We start from the raw sequence: 22057 nt of genomic DNA on the forward strand, positions 1-22057 counted from the left end.
CTCCTTGTCCATTGACGCACGCAGTAAAGGCCAAAGGTGACAGAGGGTGGGAAAGCTACAGTAGCTGGGTGCCCATATCCCACTGAGTTTCAGTGTGAGCGGTACACCTTGCTTCCATGGTTTCTTTTGAAAATCCTGGGGTTTATGGCATGTACATATTTGCAGCCAACATATTGCCTAGACTCCTTTATTGTCAGTGGCAATATCAGGTGAGTTGAAACATGAAACACATACATACATCTCACATAGAGCTGGAAGGGGCCTTGAGAGGTCACTGAGCTCAGTCCCCTGCACTCACAGCAGGACCTATCACCATCCCTGGCAGTTTTTTTTTTTAAACCTGCCTCAGACCCTTGAAAGCCCCCCTCAAGGATTGAACACACATCCCTGGGTTTACCAGGCTCTAATCAATGAGCTATCCTTACGTGACTAAATCACACTGCTTGAACAGCTTCCTCTACGCCTGCAGAAGCAGAACAAGAATAACCTACAACTTACCTTGGGCTGATACTGATCTATTTATAAAGTTGGTACTGGCAAAGGCACATCAGCTGGAAGAGTGACAACACCATACCACTAGGGATATGGCTAAGTCACCCTCAGGCCAGATCCAACTATTCCTACAGAAGAATGCTTCTGCCAGCATCGTTCAGGGAGGCAGTGTCACTACACCAGCAGAAAAACTCCTTCTGTGGGCAAACACTATCTCTGCATTTGGGGGACTATGCTAGCATAGGGTCTTTAGTATAGACACGGCCGCGGTTCAGCTGTCTCAAGAAATTCCCCCCAAAGAATCCAGGACAGGTCACCTAGCAATACCACTGGAGAGAGAGCGAGAGCCATTTACTTGCCCTTCTTAAAAAGGCTTTGCTTAGAGAAGTACGTTTAGACTTTACACTTACTGTGTCATTTATTCAGTGTTGCACTGAACTCACTGTGCGTTCGTTATAAGAACTGTGAAAGTTTTCTGAAAGTGAAGTATCCTGGCATTGGCAGCTCCCCACTCTCAGTCCCTTGGGGCCCAGTGTGGTGCTAGAGGAACATCCTGCCTCAATTTCCCCTAACTGGGACAACTCTGAGTTCCTGTTTAACAGTCCACACCAAGGAGAAGCCAACATATGCTAACCAAATAGCATGTCTCAGTTTACAAGGGATACGAGACAGGAGCAATCCCACTAGGAAGCTTACAACGTCCCTACCCCAGAATTCCCAAACTTAAAATCCACAAAGAAAATTAGCTGAGTTTAGTGGGACTAGTCTCCTCCAGGCTGGAAAAGGAACTGCCACCCCCACAGTACATCATTAATAACTTCTAACTCCACTTCAGTTTGTTTAATGTCATCTTCCTGTTTACATAACCCACCCTAGGGCAGGGCCTCCTTGAGTGTACTCACACTGCCCCAGCTGAAGACTCCGGCTTGTCCTTTAAAGGGGCAGTACACACCTTTGTGTGAAATTAGTAATTCTGAGGGGAGGAAACTCAGATGCAGGACTGAGTAACAGAGCTCTCAAGACTGACAGACAAATAAAACAGAACAAACAAGGATTTTCATATGGATTGTTCTCTGCGGTTCATAATAAAGTTGGTTCAAGATATTTATGTGTGTGTGAGAGTGATAGTGTCCCAAGAAAGTTTAAAGAGTACATGCTACGGCCCATGCTGGTATGTTACATTACAAGTAATTAGCTGGGCAGCTTTATTATAGATAAAAACTCTGGTTAGTTCTGAAGTTGGTGCTTTGTGGGTACCTTTCCATGGGAATGAACTAGGCTAGACAGTTTTGCCTTTGGTAACTTCTGTTACCCCTACTCTGTAAAATGCTGTTTCACTAGTGGAAATCTTCCTTAACAATTTTGGTATATTCACACACTGCATAAAGAGCCCAGAACATTATTTATGCCAGCAATTAAGGAGTGACTTTTTTGCCAACATCTCAAACTGGTGTGAAATTTAATTTGTGTAATTATAATTGCATCCATGGAAGAGGAAGCATGAAATGCACATTATGGATTAATATCAAGTTTACCCTAACATTTAAAATAATGATCAAGAGGCAAGGGACATCTGAATGGAGTATTCAAAATTATGAAAGATATCAAGAAAATTGATCAGTCTTTCCTTTAGACTGTGTCTCATACCATGGAAGAGTGAGGACATTTGAGTAAATAAATGATTGGTAACTTGACATTTAAAAAAGCAATACATTGCATAAAGAATGCAAGGTAATGCCACAACATGCAAATTCAATATAGCTTTTGTATGCAGGTCACTGAGCAAATTTAGACACTAACTAAGGCTGGGTCTACACTAGACCTTAAAGTCTATCATAGACATGGCAATTCCAGCTACAGCAATTGTGTAGCTGGAATCAACATATCTATGATCAACTTATCTGGCTGTCCTCAATGATGGAGATCAGCAGGAGAAAGTCTCCTGTCAACCTCCCATATTGCTCACAAGAATGAGGAGTACAGGGGTCAACTGTTGACCCCTGATAGTTTTATTTCATGCTTCCCCACTGGGCCTGCGAATTAAAATCCAAAAGATCGACCCTGACCAGGTCGATCTCTCAGGTAGCATAGAGGTACCCTAAGGTACCGCTGAGACAATAAGCGGATCAACCGTTACTGTCAGGAGGAAATTGGTACATGTGCAGACACACAGCAAGACCTGATTGGCTAGCTGCATCACTGAGGGGATTTTACCTTCTTCTTGAACACCACGTCTTGGAGATCTGATTAGGGGCTTGGCTACCCTACCACATTAGTCAACATAGCTTACATCACTGAGGGGTGTGAAAAAGCCATAGACCTGAGCAACACAACTTACATCAACCCAAGTACTGTCCCCATTAACCCTTTGTCAGCAGGAGACGCTCTCCCTGACAGTGGTTCTGTCTCTTATGAAGGCAGAGTAATCACATGGGTGGGAGAGCGCTCTCCCATCAGCGCATCACGTCTTCATCAGCTGCACTAGATGTCAAACTTCTCCAGTCTACGGTGTCTTGGGGCCTGCCACCTTTTGGTCCTTTGTCACCCACTGAAAAGCTACCATTCTATTAAGTGGGAGGACAGATTTGCCAGGCAAGATGTGCATGGAAGCTGACCCCATGGTTCAGAAGGGGCAGGACCGGGGACAGAACGGGAAGAACTTGGGCAACCAGCCCTTAGCATCACCAGGACTGCACCATTCCATGTCCCTCTCCCCAGCCAGTCCTCAGAGCAGCCCAGAGTGTGTCCCATAAGCTCCAGAAATTCTTTAGAGGACCTGGGGCCCTGGGCTTCACCACTGTTGCAGTAGCATTACAATAACAGTACGGGAGATCTACAAGAATACACTCTGATGGCGGTAACTGGCAGCAGTGTAAAAACTGACTCTTGACAGACACAAACGTAGTATGTACCTGTGACATTGTAGAGATCTGACAATGCTTCACAATAACTCTCCAGCAGAACAGACCAGGGCAGGTTCATGGAGGATTCACAGTGCAGAGCTAACTGGAGGGACAGAAGGAAAAGAAAAAAAAATACATATAAACATTTATACTTAACAAACAGCAAGAGAAGAATGGAATTCTCTCTCCCAAGAGTGTGATGATAACTTTTATAATCATTTCTACCCACAAATGTACAGCTGACCAATACAGGGATCATTTCAAGCCCCCCAGTATAATGCAGCCGCGTCTGAAGTGGAGCTGTTTAACAGATCCGGTAATGTTGCTACACAACAATGTAGAACAGAACAGGTTGTAGAGCGAGGTTTCCCAAACTTTATATAGTTAGAACCCATTTTTTTCAGTGCCTTTTTCATGGCCCAAAAATGTTAATGCATATAAAAAATGAATGAAAAATGAATAAATTTTCACTGTTTATTACGTATTCACAATATAAATAGTACATAAAAAGTACAAAATAAGAGATCGTGAATGGAGCTTTCATAATCATATCTAACAAAACACATTAAATTGGCAGCTTCTGCTATATTAGTGCTTTCATCCAGTTGTAATGAAAAAAACTGACTATTCAGTATTTGATGAAACTTTCCTCAATATTTTTCGCCATATCTTCATTTCTACATTTCACTGTATTGTTGGATAAAGACAGCAAACCCAACTAATTTCCTTTTTTTCCTCCATAAATACGGGATGTAATAATATGAAATGCAGGAAGTATTTACTTTTCGTCAACAGTATGTGGATAACCTGTCTCAGCTACTAGTTTTGAAACTTCCTATGAAGCCAGCACAAAGTTTTCATTTGAACAGCAGATAGAAAGTGCACTTTTCATGCTTCTTTTAGCAGAAGATTATTCATTTTTCTTATTTATGAAAAAAATATATGGGCTTACTTGCGAACTCTGGATGTTTGCATTCCAAACGGCATTTCAGTTTTGATGGTTTCATAAACTGACTGGATAGTTCTTCATGACAGATTATACATAATGGCATGTGGTTATCACTACCAAAACTTATAAAGCCAAATTTCAAATACTTGTTGGAATACCTGCAGCTCCAAGAAGTTTTTACCTTCTTATTGTCACTTGTATTAGGCTGCACATCATTCAAACATTTGTTAGTTGTATTCCAGACATATTCTTCAGCCATAATCCAGAGGGTATTTAATTGAAAATAAACGAAGAAAACTTAAGCAGTTAACCTAAAAAGGTGCACACGTTGTCGCACCGTGTAGAAGCAAACTGAAACTGCTGTGTCACATGACATGAAAACCGATGACACAGGCTTGGATGCATGAAAGCGCGTGCGCAACACGCAGGAGAATATGAAGCATACCAAATTAATAGGATTGTGCTCAATAATTTGTATATTTTCCAAGGATAGGTACTGGGCTGCAGATCACACTTTGGGAAACACTGTTTTAGAGGAATGTTCTAACCAGCTGAAGCAACAGAGGGAATTTAATGACTGCAGAATGTAAGTATGATTTTTTTTTTACCATGGAGTCTTTAATGTGAATGTTTGGTATGAGCTTTATTTGAATGAGTGTTCCCTGATATTATCAGCCTGCTCTCATAGCCTTATAGAGTTGGAAGAGACCTCAGGAGGTCATCGAGTCCAACCCTCTGCTGATATCAGGACCAAACCCAACCACGACATCCCAGCCAGGGCTTTGTCCAGCCTGGACTTAAACACCTCTAAGGAAGGAGATTCTACCACCTCCCTAGGTAAACCATTCCAGAGCTCCACCACTCTCCTAATGAAAGATTTTCCCAGTGCTATTTTTGAGCTGGTCATTCCCAGTACTGAGTACTGCCACCTCGCCAGCCCCAACTGGCTGTGGGTAGGGATCAAGAAGCTGGCTGAGTACTAGCTCCTCTTTCTTTCACACTGTTTTTTCCTGATTTCCAATCTAGACCTTTCCCACCTCATCTTGAGACCATTGCTCCTTGCTCTATCATCTGCCACCACTAAGAACAGCTTCTCTCCATCTACTTTAGAACTCCCTTAAGGCTGCTGTCAGGTTCCCCTTCATTCTTTCCTTCTGTAGACTAAATAAGCCCAAATCCCTCAGGTTCTCCTCAGAAACCATGTGCTCCAGCCCCCTAACCATTTTTGTCACCCTCTGCTGGACTCTGTCCAGTGCATCCACATCCTTTCTGTAGTAGGGGCCCAAAATTGCAAACAATACTCCAGATGCAAGCTCACCAGTGCTGAATAATGGCAAATAACCACTTCCTTGATCTGCTGACAATGAGACCACAAATGCAGCCCAAATATACCATTGGCCTTCTTAGCTACAAGGGCACACTGTTGGCTCATATCCACTGTAATCCCCAGGTCCTTCCCTGCAGAACTGCTGCTTGGCCATTCAGTTACCAGCCTGTAGCAGTTCTTGGTATTCCTCCATCCTAAGTGCAGGACTTGGCACTTGTCCTTGTTGAACCTCATCAGATTTATTTTGGCCCAGTCCTCCAATGCGTCTCTTGTAGTAAGATGGAAGGCCAAAGTCCACACAGCACAGGGCCTGTCTGAGGCCTGAGACCTAGCAACAATGGACAACGCATGGCTCAAAGCAAAGCTAGGCTGTGAGCAAGAGGCAGGCCTCTGCTAATAGAACTTGGCACAGACAGGGCTGAGAGTACATAACATTAATTGGTAATTGTCCCAGGTGCAGAACAACAATTGGTACAAGTTGAAATCATAAGGTACCAGAAGCCCATTAAAAAAGACCCTGGTACCTCCTCCTCACAGATACAGACCCAGGTTCAGGGAAGGGTCTAAAATGGCAGCATGATGGATAGAGATGATCTAACCAAACCACGAGGTACAGGGAGATGGGTGGTATCTAAGTAGTGTCAGAAGCTGGTAAGGTGATGTCATGATAACCTGATATGTCAGCAGTGAGGTGCGCTTTGTTTGTACCTGTATATAATGTGATGTCTAGGGAGGACCATCTTTGTCTGGCCTAGAGGGGCAGTGGAATTTCCACTGTTCGTGTCAGTCCATTGCAGCAGGTACATATGTACAGGGTATCAGTACAGTCTACTATACCTAACAATTGTTACTTGTACCTTGCTTGGCAATAAACCCCAACTGGGTGCCTTCGATCCTTACCTGGTCTGTGGGTTTTGGTAAGCCTTGGCTGCCATCAGTGGGCCCGCTTCATTTAACACACACATAACACATAGACTCACTTACATACATAAGCAACTTTCTGGTTATCATCATCGACAGAGCCAAAGACCCGTGAGGACACTATGGCAGTAAATCTGCTGAACTACACCTCTGTCTCCCTGAACCCTATCCTGCTCTCTACCATACCAACCTTTCCCCCTAGATTAGAGTCACCCCCTATGCAACTATCTTTTTCTTTGAAGAAAGGACTATTTGCCTATTTCCTCCTTTTGAGTGATGAACCGGTCTTCCAGATACTTAAAATCCACAAGGACAGTCAGTACTACCGCATGCACATTCTTCTTCTACAGTGTAACTCAGGCAGGGCTCCTGTCAGGGGCACTTTCAGGAAAAGCCACAGATTTTCCTGAAAAGAATAAGTGTCCCAGAATGGCTCTGACAGACCTCCAGCCCTCATAGCCATTCTTCTATTGAACAAACAAAATTGGAATAAGTTATCATTCAGGAAGAAACTGGCATGCCACAAAAGCAACCTAGAAAGCTGAGATATGTGAGAGAGAGTAATTTCACTGTAGCAGCAAGCAGCATGGGGTAGTAATAAATTCCCTTCTCATTCTCTCTATTCCCATGTAAAATAAAGCAACACAGCTCTCTGTTCTCTTACAGGTCTCCTCTGACTTCAGCAGTGAGTGAAAAGGTAGCGGTAAATGGATATCTTGCACTGATAAATTTAACAACCTGCTCATGTCTGCTGGCAGATACTAGTGGAAGTGATTTAACTTCAAATTGTTCATCAAAGCCACATGACATGGAATAAAACCTTGCTTATCCTCCTAATGAGAAAGTATTTATTTAGACACCTGCAAAACCCAGGATTTTAAGGTATATACTTAACACTGAGGGCAAAGAATCAAATCTTATTTTCAACCCTAAAATGAAATTACTGTGCACTGAAGGTACAGCAGAAGAAGCTCACAGAACAATACGTCGAAATGATCAGTAGATGGCAGCCAGTTTTTAATACTTCAGGGAGTAATAGCATTGCTACAGAATGGCATAACAAAAAGAGAGCATTAAAACATTCAGAAGTTACCAGTTACTGACAGACACTGCTGGGCCATGAAATCAAATCTTTCTGACTCTTTATGAGGGTATATAATACCCTGACAACCTACAAAATGCTTTTGGTCTTCTATTTAAGCTGAGTGTCATTATGATAACACATACAATTCTGACTCAGGGGGACAACACATCCACTGATTGTTTACATTACATCTATGAGCCTCAGAATGCGTTAAGAGGTTGAAGAAGCCCATCTGTGTTACTGAGTTCCTTGTTGCATAAAAGGAGAAATGGAATAAATCATAGTGAAAACATAAACTCTCCAGGAAAATTAATACTTTAAAAGCTTTCATTCCTTGTAAGATTGCCTTATGTTTCTTCATGTTTTTTTTTCAAAATGAAAGCTCTTTAAAACAAACAAATGAACAAAGCCATTCCAACATTTTTATTCCCAGTGAGAGAAATAAGTATGGTCTAATTCTGACATCACTAAATAACAAAATTATTCTTCCTCAACAATAATACTTTATATCACACTTTCCACCAGTAGATCTTAACGTGTTTACACAAGCAGTCAGTATCATTATCTCCATTTTACAGATGGGGAAATTGAGACACAGCACAGTGAAATGGTATACTTGTTATCATCAGTAGGCTAATGAAAGAGCCAGAAAACAGGTCTTCTGAATCTCTATCAAATAAGCCATATTGCCTACCAAAAGTGGTACTAAACTATCCGAAGCCATCAGGAAAGCTATGTTTTACTTCAAGTGTTTGGTTTCGTTAACATACTGTGAACACTCTGTACATGCAGCTCATCAATTTTTGTAAGACAACAGAAGCACCAGACGGTATTAAGGATCTCACAATAGCACATGTAGGATGAATGTCATGTTTGTTCTAGGATCAACTTTTGGTTCGCTTGGCTAGTGAGGAAAAGTTCTTGCACAGATGTTACATTATGTGTTTTCATTTCTAGCTCAATTATCCTAGTATATGTGCATGATTTTGACTTAGCAAAAATAAAATAAAATAAGGAAAAGTACAAAGTTTTCAAAAGAACACATAGAAAAGTACAGATGGGAAAGCTGGTAAAATAACTCATATCTTCAGAGGAAAGTCTTCAGTCTTGCAGTACAGGTTGAACCTCTGTAATCTGGAACTCTCTTGTACGGCAACATGTGCAATCCAGCATGATTCTGGTTTTCCAGAAAACCACTTATCATGGGTGTGGCCAAGTTTCCTGTAGTCTCATAAAGTCTGTTTACAGCCACTGGAACTAGATCTTAGTGTTCAGTGTTGTTATTTAGTTGTAATTTAACCAAAAATATCTTCTAAGAGTCCTATCAGAGTCCAGTCAAACAAGGCTGCATCATTGCTCCATCACTGTTCTACAGCTTCATTCCCGTGACCCTTCACCATACTGATGGCAAACTTCCAGTTGGCATGAAGATTGTCTATAGAATGAATGGGAAGCTTTTCAATTTCAGGAGACTGAAGGCAAAAAGGAAGACCTCCACAACCTCAATGATGGAGCTCCAGTACGCAGATGACAACACGGTTGCTATCCTTTCTCCAACAGCCCTTCAGACCATCTTAAGTGCCTTCGCTGAAGTGTACGAGAACTTCAGCCTCACACTGAATATCAAAAAGACCCAGGTGCTCCACCAACCCTCAACAATGGGATAATCTCATGTATCTTCTATTGAAGTCAATGAAGAACTGCTGGAAAATGTGGAGCACTTCCTATACCTTGGAAGCCATCTTTCCACTAAAGTCGACATTGATGCAGAAATCCAGCATCATCTGAGCTGCGCAAGCTCTGCTTTCACCTGCCTGAGACAAAGGGTCTTCGTGAACCAGGACACCTATCCCAACACAAAGCTCTTCATATACATTGCAGTGGTTGTTCCAACACTACTGTATGCATGTGAAACCTGGACAACATAAGGACTGAATAAGGATTCTAAATGGTTATCTCACTGCAAAGACAATCTTCCTCTTTTGGGATTCAACCCTCCCTGTCAACTGCTGGGAGTGAGCTGCACTCACGTTGGCTGAATTGGCCTCCTTAACACTGGTTCTACACTTGATAAGGAACTCCCTTCTATATGTCCGTCTAGGTATATATCCCTGCCTACATAATTTCCACTCCAATGCATCTGACAAGGTGGTTTTAACTGGCAAAAGCTTATGCCCAACTAAATCTGATAGGCTTGAAGCTACCACAGGACTCCTCATTGTTTTTGACAATACAGACTCATACGGTTACCCCACTGAGACAAATCTTGCTGGATCCTGGAAAGCCTCTTTAGTCCTGGAAATCTGAACTCATTGCTCTTCTCTTCCAAAAGCACAGCTTCAGAGGTGAGGGTGCACCAAATCTGCAGGCTGCTCCTGGTACTCCCCATCGCACCACTTCAATTTTCACCAGAACAACTCTCCTCACAACTCACCTTCTTTTCCCATCTGTGGCCCCCGCATTTTCTCTGAGTAGCTTACACCTAATGTAAGAAGCTCACCTGAATAATTACCAGTAAGTTCACTGCTGTGTATCTGGAATGGCAGAACATTGCCAATGACGCGTTCCAATGGAGTAGGTGAGGGAGATGGGATGGTAGAGAGGCATAACCTGCCTCTTCATTCACAACCCATTTGTTCGTGACTGTTGGAGCATTCCCTTTCTCACCCAAATTTTAGCTGCTCCAGAGTTATCAGAAACAGGTTCTTCCTTCACCAAGAGATAAATACAACAACATGAACATAAAATCCATGCACTAAAAGGCTCTCATACTCAGAATCATGGAATCTTAGGTCTGGAAGAGATCTCAGAAGATCATCAAGTCCATCCCCTTGCCCAAAGCAGGACCAACCCAAACTAAATCATCCTAGCCAGGACTTTGTCAAGCAGGGACTTAAAAACCTCTAGGGATGGAGACTCCATCACCTCTCTAGGCAACTCATCCCAGTGCTTTACTACCCTCCTGGTGAAACAGTTTTTTCTAATATCCAACCTAGACCTCCCGCACCGCAACTTGAGACCATTGCTCCTCATTGTGACATCCGTCACCGCTGAGAATTCAGCTCTACTTGATTTGTTGTTTGAAAAACAACCCTTCCTTGGTTGCTTAGGCAGACATAGTATTTTCTGTCTTACAGCATTTATGCAGCATGTCCAAGTACAGTGTTAGGTTTCCAGTGTTCACACTCTTCCTGGGAGTATAGATTGAGCTTATTTGTTTTTGAAAGAGTGAAACTTGAGCTGACTTGGTCCTGCCACTGTAATTGCTCCATAGAGGAATTTGAATGCTGCAGGTATTGACTGGAAGGTCTAGTATAATAGGCTATAGAGGGAGATTTTGATAGCCCAGCAAAAAACCCTCAACCATTGCCAGTAACTGGAGTATCAGTTGTTATACATACTACCAAAAGAGACTAAGCTATAAGGCCTTTGTAGCAACCTTAGCAGGTCAGGAGTGGATGAGGATGACCTGTGCCATCCTATTTTGCATCTTTTAAACCACTGAAGTATGCAGTTTTGAAAACCAGGAAGTCTGTTTATATCTGTTGTGTATTTGGCAGGGCTCATAAGGCTCCAGATGCTGCAGATACACATCCCTTCAACAAAGCGCTGGAAACTTCCTGTTTAACTCTTGCTGAACATTTTGGGGGGCTGTTTTTGTTATTAGTTTTGGATTGACAGCTATGTTACATTGACATGCATAAAAATGGTGGGGTGGGGAGTCTGAGTTAGATGGCCACACCTTAAGATCCCCAGGAGGAGAGCTGGCTACTAGAAATCTGTTGCTTGAAGACCACTCCAGACTTTGGAGATAAATATGGGTGAGTATATATGGGTTGTTCTATTAACCTGTTGCAGGTGTGTGTATGTGCTTGAGACTAAATAAAGTAAGTGAAAGCACTTGCTAGTGCTATTTGTACCAATCTCTTATCAGATGGACATGCCATGTCCCATTGACTTATTGTCCCATTGACTTATCTTCTGACACTGCCTGGCAAAGGGTAAAATTATCAAGAGATTTCAGTCCAGACAAACCCATATAAAAAGGCAAATACATCTTTAGTGCCCTACCACTGAATCTGCCCACTTATGGATCAAGGTATCTGGATGTGCACCCTCAGTTGGAGGCCCCTGGGGCTGGCTCCATCCCAGTGCAGTCCTTTGAGTTGTTCACCTTTGCATTTTGATTTTTTTTAGCCTATTGAAATTCCCCTCTCTGAAGACAAAGTCCCCATTCCTGACTTCTTCCCTCCCTGTACTGCCACAGAAATATCGTTGTGGAACCAAAAAGGGCTCTCCTTCAAATATCAGTGTATAAGAGGCAATGCTAAACCTGATGTTGGATCTGTGGGTTATTTTCTTGGCAAAACAAAGTCAACTAATCCTCTGTCCAAAGCAATATTTTTGTACAGTTTTAGGTCACAAAACATCCAACCATAGAAGTCTACATATGTATATTTCCCTGAAGGTTCTTCACTCTTAGATAGTGAAAAGAGGCTTTGTTACAATGGCTTTAACAGGTCTGTCAATTGAAAGTTGTTTATCAAACTCTTGTTCAGCTTTTCAAATCCACTTACTACTTGACAGCAACACTTGCTGTTATAATTAAGAGACAATCTCCCCAGAGAGAATGGAATTGGAAGGAAGACACTTCAGTTCTAAATCCTATCAAGGAGGTGAGCTCAGTGCGTATGAAATGGAATGTGAAATGGGTTTCTTATCTTTCACAAACTGAAGAGTCCTATTCCCCTTCCCCGAGGTCTCTTCCAGCTCTGGAGTTGTGTCTACACTACAGAGTTCTGTCAACATTAGTCACCGTCAACAGATATTTCCCAGCAGATCCTCTGTCTGCAGAACACATCCAGACCTAATACAGACCGCCTCTGTCAATGTCCTCTGTCGACAGAACAGCCAACCAGAAGCTCTGCAAACTGGACAGCCCGGTGAATCAGAAGCCCTCTCTGTCAACAGAGCCTCCCACTCTCCGCTTCAGAGCATTTACACCATCTTTTTGTTGACAGAATCTGTTGCCAGAGGTGCTATGCCTCTTACAGTCAAGATGGATTTCTGCAGGAAAACTGCTGTGTTCTATTGACAGATTCTCAACAGAACATATCTGTTGTGTCGACACTCCCTAGTGCTGTTGACAAAAGGCCTCTTCTGTCGACAGACCTCTGTAGTGTAGACCCAGCTTAGGATTTTAGGATTCCCAATTGCTACATTTGGATTCCTGAGTCCCAAATTGGAACAGGCCACTGGACAAATCCTGAAACTTTGGGGATGCCAAAACCATCCAGACAAAACCCCATACTTCTACACCAGCCCTGTGACCGTAGTGACCCTCCTGGGCAGTTATCCTGCATTGGGATGGGGTTCAGCAGCCAATGGCTACCTCTAGCATATAACCATTGGATTATACTCATAGCATGTAACATGTTATTGCATCTGGCTGTCTTAACTGTTGAAGAAAATCTCCCCTTCGTGTGTGCATGTGTATGAAGGAAAATGTTGTGTAATCCCCCTCAGTCATGGCTACCACTCCTGCAACACACTTATGACCCACCCCTTTCCAGTTTCTCTTTTCAGAAGACTCTGCCCCAAGTCTCTGCCATACAGACCTCCCCTCACCATAGGCAGTAAAGAGCAATGCATAGGGGACCTGCTCCTTTAAGGTGGACAGACCTCAATGAGGATACAAAGGCGACAGTAATACATTCATTACAACTTTTTTAATAGCTGGTTGTTATAAATTTGTTTCTATCTTTATATTAAGACATAGCTGTGTTATGAGCAGGATGCTTGAAAATATACCTATACCTGTCTCTGATTTATTTAGTTACATTATAAAACGGTCACACTGATTAAAGATACTGCAGAAATTTTCTGCTTTTTGTCATCCTAAAGCAAGACAAATTTCAGGGTGCTCACCCTCCTTAGCCATAAACCCATGTTTTTCACTGCTAAGAGTTTCTTATATAGGAAGGGACAGCTAACTGTTGTATAAAATGCCAGTTTGTTACAACTGATACCAAGAAAACAAACCATGAAAAACATTTGTGTTTTAGGAAAAGACATGATTGTGAAAGAGTCATAAGATTGTGTTGTCACAGCAATACATTTAAGTGAAAATTGGTCTTTTTCACCATCCCCAGAAAAACTAAGTAACCGCCCCAAAATAATTTTAGAAATATATTTATTGGAATATATTTTATAATTACAGTAAAAGGTTCAGTCAGAATAGCTTCCGGAAAAAAATTGTCATTGGAAATCTTTAAACGCTTTTGTTTCTTCAATGGTGAATCATTTTGAATGGCATATTTGCAAGTATTTTAACTGAACACAAAGCATATACTGCCATTTCCTAATATTGTTAAGTAAATGGGAAAATGCTTCCTAACAATTTTGCTAAACTAATTACTAATGTAAGAAGCCATTTAAGTATAAACTATTTGTGTTAATGAAGACCTTATTAATTACTGGCAGTGCTCAAGTCATCCCCTCACCTGACAAAGGATGACAAGAAGAATCATCTTTACGAAAATTGCCATGCAGAATCATTTAATTTTAATTATGTTCCGAGAATTGATGAACTCTAATAAAACTGAAGAAATATCTCAGAAAATGGACTGACTACACATTAAGTGAAATTCTAAATTGAAGGATCTTCTGTGATCTCCTGCTACAAAGACAAAGGAAATGTAACTGTAAAGAAAGAATTGCAATGCTCATCACGTACGTGTTAACAAAACACATATTCATATGATGAAGAGGCTCCTAAGGATGGTGCATCCAGATACAGAGCCAAATAAAGAAAGTTCACAACCATCTTGCAATCTAAATACACATGAAAGAAGAGTGTTTATTTACAAATTTATGAAGACAAAAGATGGGTATAAAAGCTCTGAAGAGACCACCAATCTCACATGCTCCCTGCAACCCTGCTCAAACACATACATTACTCACCAAACTTACACTGTTGACCTCTATAAGCAAGCTACCATAGATAGCTAAGAAAAATAGAGAAAGGACTCAAGAAAAAACAACCTACAGAAAACTTTGACGGGACTTCAACATGGGTTAATGAGAAGTTAACTAAGGTCAGGTCTACACTAGACCTTAAAGTCAATCATAGATATGCAATTCTAGCAATGGCAATTGTGCAGCTGGAATTGACTTGCCTGTGCTCGACTTCTCTGGCTGTCCTCACTGAGGGAGGTCAGCGGGAAAAACTCTCCTGTCAAACTTCCTTACTTCTTGTGATAATGAAGAGTATAGGGGTTAACTTTCGACGCCTAATAGCTTAATTTTGTGTGCCCTCACTAGAAGCATGAACTCAAACCCCAGAAGATCAACTGTGACCGTGTCAGTCTACTAGGTAGTGTAGATGAACTCTGAGACACTGCCAAGGGATTAAGAGGCTTGAAAAGATTTTATAACTATATGGTAATACTGTTGTAACTTAAGATATTAGCAGTTTCTCATGTTAATTAACTATTGGGTAGACTAAGTATTCTTGGACAGGAGGTAGTAGCTAAATATTGGTAAACAGAGAAACAGTGCAATTTAATTAAAGACACTTAATATATGTAATTGACCTGTCTTCAGGCAGGTCCTTAAATAGCTTCTTCTAAGTAACTGATTTGAAATAGCTAGTTAAGATTGCTAACTTTGCCCAATTATAAACTGTTTCAAGGCTGTCAACCTACTGTATGCTACTCCAGTTACATGAATAGCTCAGCTGGAGTGAATGTATCTTAGGTCATGTTGCTGCAGGGCCTCCATTGTAGGGGTACGAAGGAAGAAAGATTTCCCTTATACTTCTTCCTGCAGTGGAGTACCAAAGTTGATGAGAGAAAATGATCAGCAGTTGATTTAGCAAGTCTTCACTAGACCCTTTAAATCAACACCCAGGGGATCAATTGCTGCAGTGCTAATCCACCGGTAAGTACATACCCTGAGTTATTAATTATATCCTAAACCGGGCCCACCTGCCCCTTATGAAATTATTGTTTCCATTTACAAACAGTTTAGGTATCAATGAGATTCAAAAATGGACTCACAATACATTTAGAAAATAACATAATTTGGTCTTAACTTTCCAAATAAAGAATACCTCCAGAAGCAGTTCATTTTCAGAGGTTTAATGTCTGTTAAAACTCTCCAGAGAGGCGCACAGAAGAGGTTATAATGGAAGTAATTAGTTTATCCCTTGTGTTCTGACATTTGTATTGGTTTCATTTTTCTCGTCTTTTTTTAATTACAAAATAGTCATGGTCAAAAATTGTGATTATTTTGCTTTCTTTAATTTTGGTGTCCTCTATACCGTCATGCCTTCATAGGTACTAAATAGCAGAAGCAATATCCCTGAAGTCACAATAAGTAAAAAAAATTACTAAGAGGTTTCCTTTCATTTTTTTTTCCTTAAACTAAACATTTTTAGCAATTTTTAAGAAAAAAATTACTTGGCTTCCAGCAATTTAAAATTACCACTTTCTATCCCACACATTGGTCAGATCAAGTGGGAACAACTGGCACAAAGGTTAAGTGCGTGGTTAATCAATCAGCTGATGCTTTTCAGTTTCAAGGCATATAGTTCCAGATATTCCATATGCAGAAATCCCATTGTCTGTAATAATATTTCCAGAGGTGGCATGGCTTTTAAGTTGAGCCCTTTGTTTATATGAAACCTTGCTTTTAGTGCAGAACAATGTGTTCCTTTGTAGGTTTGATCTGCAGGACTCAAACCAAAGAGGACTTTCTCTCGCTCACTCTCTTTTTTAAAATAAACCAAGTTAAAAAAGAAATTAATTCAAGAAATTCCCCAACTCAACAGCAGCTTTTTCCCCTCATTAGTGCTAAGGTCTCCAGTCACACTCCTTTGACAGGATCAAGTGTTCACTTGAATAAAAGTCACCGCTGTTTTCTGAAACATGAGGTGGTGAACAAAATCCTTTAGGAGCTCCTCAGAGCAATTATACATAAATGATGCTCATTTATATCCAAAGAAGCACAGGGCAGTGGAGGAGATGTGCCTTCCTTCTCTCTGAAAACACAATTAGGTAAGAAGAGTGGTGCAACAAAAGCAAAGAAGAGCCTGCTGATTGAGCAGTTACTCCTCATATGTGACAGTGGAGCTGTGATGGTTCATCTGCCTTTTATGCAAAAGTCTAATGAGGTTTATACTATCCCCATTATCAGGGAGCTAGCCATGTTAGTCTGTAGCTTCGAGAACAACAAGAAGTCCTGTGGCACCTTATAGACTAACAGATATTTTGGCGTATAAGCTTTCATGGCCAAAGACCCGCTTCATCAGATGCATGAGTGGGGGTGGGGGTTTAAGAGGGTTATTTAAAGAGTGGGGTCCCAGTAAAAGGGAGGGCCAGAGCTGACAAGGTCTATTCAGTCAGGGTGGAAAAGGCCCATTATCAGTAGTCTGTATGAAGAGAGGAAAAAACAGGTCAGATAAGACGGGGGATATGGCCCATTGTCAGTCTAATGTGGAGATGTTAACACCTAGGGCAGAGAAGCTTCTTTTGTAAGGTGTGAGCCACTCCCAGTCTCTGTTTCATTCTTGGTTAATAGGGTCAAATTTGCAAATAAATTTCATCTAGAGATTTCTCTCTCCATTTGATTTTTGAAATTTCTTTGTTCCAGAACTGTCACCCTTAAATCTGCCACTGAGCGTCCAGGGAGATTGAAGTGTTCCCCCACAGGCTTCTGTACATTACCATTCCTGATGTCTGATTTATGTCCATTTATTCTTTTACAGAGAGGCTGTCCAATTTGGCCAATGTAAATTGCAGTGGGGCATTGCTGGCACATGATTATATTAGCAGATAATTGGCATATATTATATTAGTAGATATGCAGGTAAAGGAGACCCTGATGGTATGGTTAATGTTAGATCCTGTGATGATATCACTGGTGTAGATATGTGAGCAGAGTTGGCAGCAGGGTTTGTTGTGGGGATTGGTACCAGGCTTAGAGTTACTGGTTTGTGATCTATAGTGGCTGGTGAGGATTTGTTTAAGGTTGGCAGGCTGTCTATAGGTGAGGACAGGTCTGCCTCCCAAGGTCTGTGAGAGTGAAAGATCATTGTTCAGGATGGGTTGCAGATCACTAATGATGCGTTGAAGGGCCTTGGGTGGGGGCTGTATGTGATGGTCACTGGCGTTCTCTTGTTTTCCTTGAGAGACCTGTCTTGTAGCAGGTGGCTTCTGGGTACCCGTCTGGCTCTGTCAGTCTGTTTCCTCACATCCTTAGGTGGGTATTAGTAGGCATCCTTCAGTCTGCATAGACTATGGATCGCACCCTTTATAGTTTCAATTGAGGGCTTCATTTACAGTGTCTACTGTGACTATGAAGACCCACATGAGAGTGACAGTCCTTGCTGCATCTCTTGCAGATGTGGTGGGTGTCTGGCAAGTCCTTAGTGTGCTTTCTGTGCGCTCGCTTCTCCTCTGCTAGCTGCCTGATCCTCATCTCGCCCTTCTGCAGGCCCTTGTGTAACCCCTGCCTCCATCTGCCGCGGTCATCTGCTAGCTCTTCCCAGTTGTCCAGCTCAATGTCTACCTCTCTGAGGTCTCTCTTGCAGACATCTTTGTAGCGCAACTGGGGGCGTCCGGGAGGTCTTTTGCCAGAGGCTAGCTCACCGTACAGGATGTCTTTTGGAATAAGGTGGGTATTGTAGTTTGAGGAAAGCTTGGCAAAGGTCTTCTAGATGCTTGTCTCTGGCTGAGGGATCAGAGCAAATACGGTTGTGCCTGGCTGTATACAATGGATTGTGTAGTGTGCCCTGGATGGAAGCTGGAGGTGTGTAGATAAGCATAGCAGTCCGTGGGTTTCTGGTATAGGGTGGTATTTATATGACCATTGCTTATCTGCACAGTAGTGTCCATGAAGTGAATCTCTTGTGTGGACTGGTCCAGGCTCAGGTTGATGGTGGGGTGGAAACTGTTGAAATCACGGTAGAACTCTTCAAGACCCTCCTTCCCACAGGTCCAGCTGATGAAGATGTCATCAATGCAGCACACGTAGAGGAGGGGCGCTAGTGGATGAGAACTGAGGAAGCGTTGTTCCAGATCAGCCATAAAAATGTTGGCATACTGTGGGGCCATGTGGGTGCCCATAGCAGTGCCACTGATTTGAAGGTATAATTTGTCCTCAAATCTGAAGTAGTTGTGGGTGAGGACAAAGTCACAAAGCTCTGCCACAATTTGTGCCATGGTTTCATCAGGGATCATGTTCCTAACAACTTGGAGTCCAGTTTCATGGGACTCTACAGCCATGGTGGCCAGGATGGTGTTTTCAGGAAGGTCACCAATGGATTGTAGTTTCCTGAGGAAGTTGGTGGTATCTCGAAGAAAGCTGAGGGTGCTGGTAGCATGAGGTCTAAGTGGAGAATCCACATATGCAGACAATCCTGTGGTGAGGGTGCCAATGCCTGAGATGATGGGGCATCCAGGGTTCCCAGGTTTATGGATCTTGGTAGCAGGTAGAATAAACCTGGTTTGGGTTCAAGGGGTGTGTCTGTGTAAATTTGTTCCTGTGTTTTTATAGGGAGGGTCTTGGGCAGATGCTGTAGTTTATTTATGTATTCCTCAGTGGGATCCCATTAGACACTTGTGCTTTCTTTTACTGAACACCTGCATGGGAAACAGTTGCTCATTAAAATGCAGGCCACAGACCAGTAGCACAACATTGGAAGTCTTCCTCACATGGCCATGCTGATGTACATCAGCCCTGGTTCCAGGAATCCCTGATTCTTCTCAACCTATTAACCCATGTTTGCTAACATAAGGCTTGTCTACACATACCACTAGATCGACGCTCCAGAGATCGATCTCCTGGGTGTTGGTTTAGTGGGCCTAGTAAACAGCTGATCATGCTCCTGTCAACCTCAGTTCTCCATGGGATTGCGAGGGGTAAGGGAAGTCAACAGGAGAGTTTCTCTTGTCAACCCCCACAGTGGGGACACCACAGTAAGTCCAACTAAGATATGTCAACTCCAGTTATGTTATTCATGTAGCTGGAGTTGGATAACTTAGTTTGGCTTTGCCTCCTAGGGCAGACCTTTGCCATAGCTGCATTTTGCCGTATGTAGTAGTTTGATTCTGTAAACCAATGTTTTGCTTGACTTCAGAACTCATTTCAATTCATGGCCTAAGGCTCAAACCCAGCTTCCCAGAAAGGGAAAATAAAAAGCCAGTGAATTAACTCACTGTGCTACTCAGGCTTCAAAAGATGCTTTAAAAAAGAAGAAATGCCAACACAGAATCCTCATAACAGAAGTTCCCATAATCTTTTGTCTAAGTTTCATCAACTCATGCACCTTCTTAGGAAGACAAAGATAGATCAGTGGTTGGAGCACTGGTTTAGCACACAGGAGAACCTGATTCAATTCCCTGCTCTACCATGGACTTTCCTGTGTGACCTTCAGCAAGTCACTTAGCTTGTCTATGCTTCAGTTCCCCAAGTTAGAGTAGGGACAATAATGCCTCCTCACTTGGTTTTCCATCTCAGAAGACGACACCCCAGCAGGAGGCAGACTCCATCAGCAGAATGCAGAAAGCAGGCCAACTGATAGGGAGCAATTGTCCCCAGGTCCCTTTGAAATGCCCAAGGAATGCTGCTCCAGATGGCCAGGGCTATAAAGGGAGGCAAGACTGCCATCCCCACGGCACATAGAGCTGACTGTGCTTGGCCCTGCCCCTTCTGCTCTTGGCTCCTCCCCTTCTGGGGCACATAGCCAGACCTCCCTCCCATCATGCCCTGGGGCCTTAGGTGGCTGTTGTTGTCGCTGACAGAAACATACTACTCAGAACTCCTCCATCATTTCAACTGCTCATGGAACAGTGAGAGGAATTACAAGACAGCCCTGCAGGGAAGGTAGATGCATTTCTGCCCCAACATATTAAGTTAGTAGTAGCAGGGCAAAAGTTTAAGATTGCAGTGGGAGAACTAATTTGTTTTAAGCTCCACCGGCAAGGGTCTCATTTATCTTCCCTGCAACCTCAGTTGAGAGAGCTGTTGGTAATTCAGTCAGGCTTACTCTGAACTTTACAGAGTTTGAATTAGTTTTGTTTTCTTACACCATTTAAACAGCGCTGTCAACGCAGAACATTTCAGCACACAAAATGCCAACGGAATTGCAAACACACAGACTTATATCCCAAACATTGGCAGTAATTAGATCATTCCCAAATGAAGACAGATTCCAAGTTTTCTATGCAGTTACTATGATGGTGGGGCTGCCAACCTCCAGAATGAGACTTGAGTCAGCAGTTCAGCAACCGACTCACAAATGTGGAACTCACTTTGAGATCCAGACAATCACAAGACCTCAGCCCATTTGGACAACATGGAAAACCCACCTCTTCAAACTAGCATCCAAAAATCTCACATATCCCACACACCTACTGGGTGTGTTTAGCTCACCCAGGTAGTGGCACCTAGACCATTTATGTGGAGGAGGAATAACTACCCTCTAAAGGCTTGGCTGAGTGCCAGCTATCTTTTGGCTCAAACTGTAGATGCTCCTGCACTAAGCTCCAGAGGTCTCAGGTTCAGGTCTGCCTGTGGGTGATTAAAACATGCATCCAAAGTGGTCTGGGCTTTCTCCACATGCTCAGAGCAGATAGGCCTTCTCTTTGGATTTGTCTACACTTACTGGGAGAATATCAAAACAAAAAGCAGTCAAGTAGCACTTTAAAGACTAGCAAAATAGTTTATTAGGTGAGCTTTCGTGGGACAGACCCACTTCTTCAGACCATAGCCAGACCAGAACAGACTCAATATTTAAGGCACAGAGAACCAAAAACAGTAAGTAAGGAGGACAAATCAGAAAAAGATAATCAAGGTGAGCAAATCAGAGAGTGGAGGGGTGGGGGCGGGGAAGGTCAAGAATTAGATTGAGCCAATCTAATTTGTCTAATACTTGGCTCAATCTAATTCTTGACCTTCTCCCCCACCCCTCCACTCTCTGATTTGCTCATCTTGATTATCTTTTTCTGATTTGTCCTCCCTGCTTACTGTTTTTGGTTCTCTGTGCCTCAAATATTGAGTCTGTTCTGGTCTGGCTATGGTCTGAAGAAGTGGGTCTGTCCCACGAAAGCTCACCTAATAAACCATTTTGCTAGTCTTTAAAGTGCTACTTGACTGCTTTTTGTTTTGATAGTGTATAGACTAGCACGGCTTCCTCTCTGTTATTACTGGGAGAATGATGCTGCGGAGACCAACCTCCCAGGCATCAATTTAGTGGGTCACAGAAGGGCACACTAAATTGATCACTGCTGCAGCTCCTGCTGACCCTAGTATTCCATGGGGTTGTGATGAGTAAGGAAATTCAATGGGAGAGTGCTGTGCAAAGTTGCCCCTTTTTA

General features: G+C 42.4%; 1 protein-coding gene across 1 annotated transcript in view; it reads right to left on the minus strand.

Moving 5' to 3' along the window:
- CRHR2 (corticotropin releasing hormone receptor 2) overlaps positions 1 to 22057 on the minus strand; it is a 284318-nt gene that overhangs the window by 252633 nt on the left and 9628 nt on the right. The window contains exon 2 of the mRNA XM_074986331.1: positions 3405 to 3498. Coding sequence (XP_074842432.1) covers positions 3405 to 3498 — 94 coding nt within the window. The remainder of the gene's footprint in view (positions 1 to 3404; positions 3499 to 22057) is intronic.

The sequence above is a fragment of the Carettochelys insculpta genome, chromosome 2 (genome assembly GCF_033958435.1).
Source record: "Carettochelys insculpta isolate YL-2023 chromosome 2, ASM3395843v1, whole genome shotgun sequence".
In the NCBI taxonomy this organism is placed as follows: Eukaryota; Metazoa; Chordata; order Testudines; family Carettochelyidae; genus Carettochelys; species Carettochelys insculpta.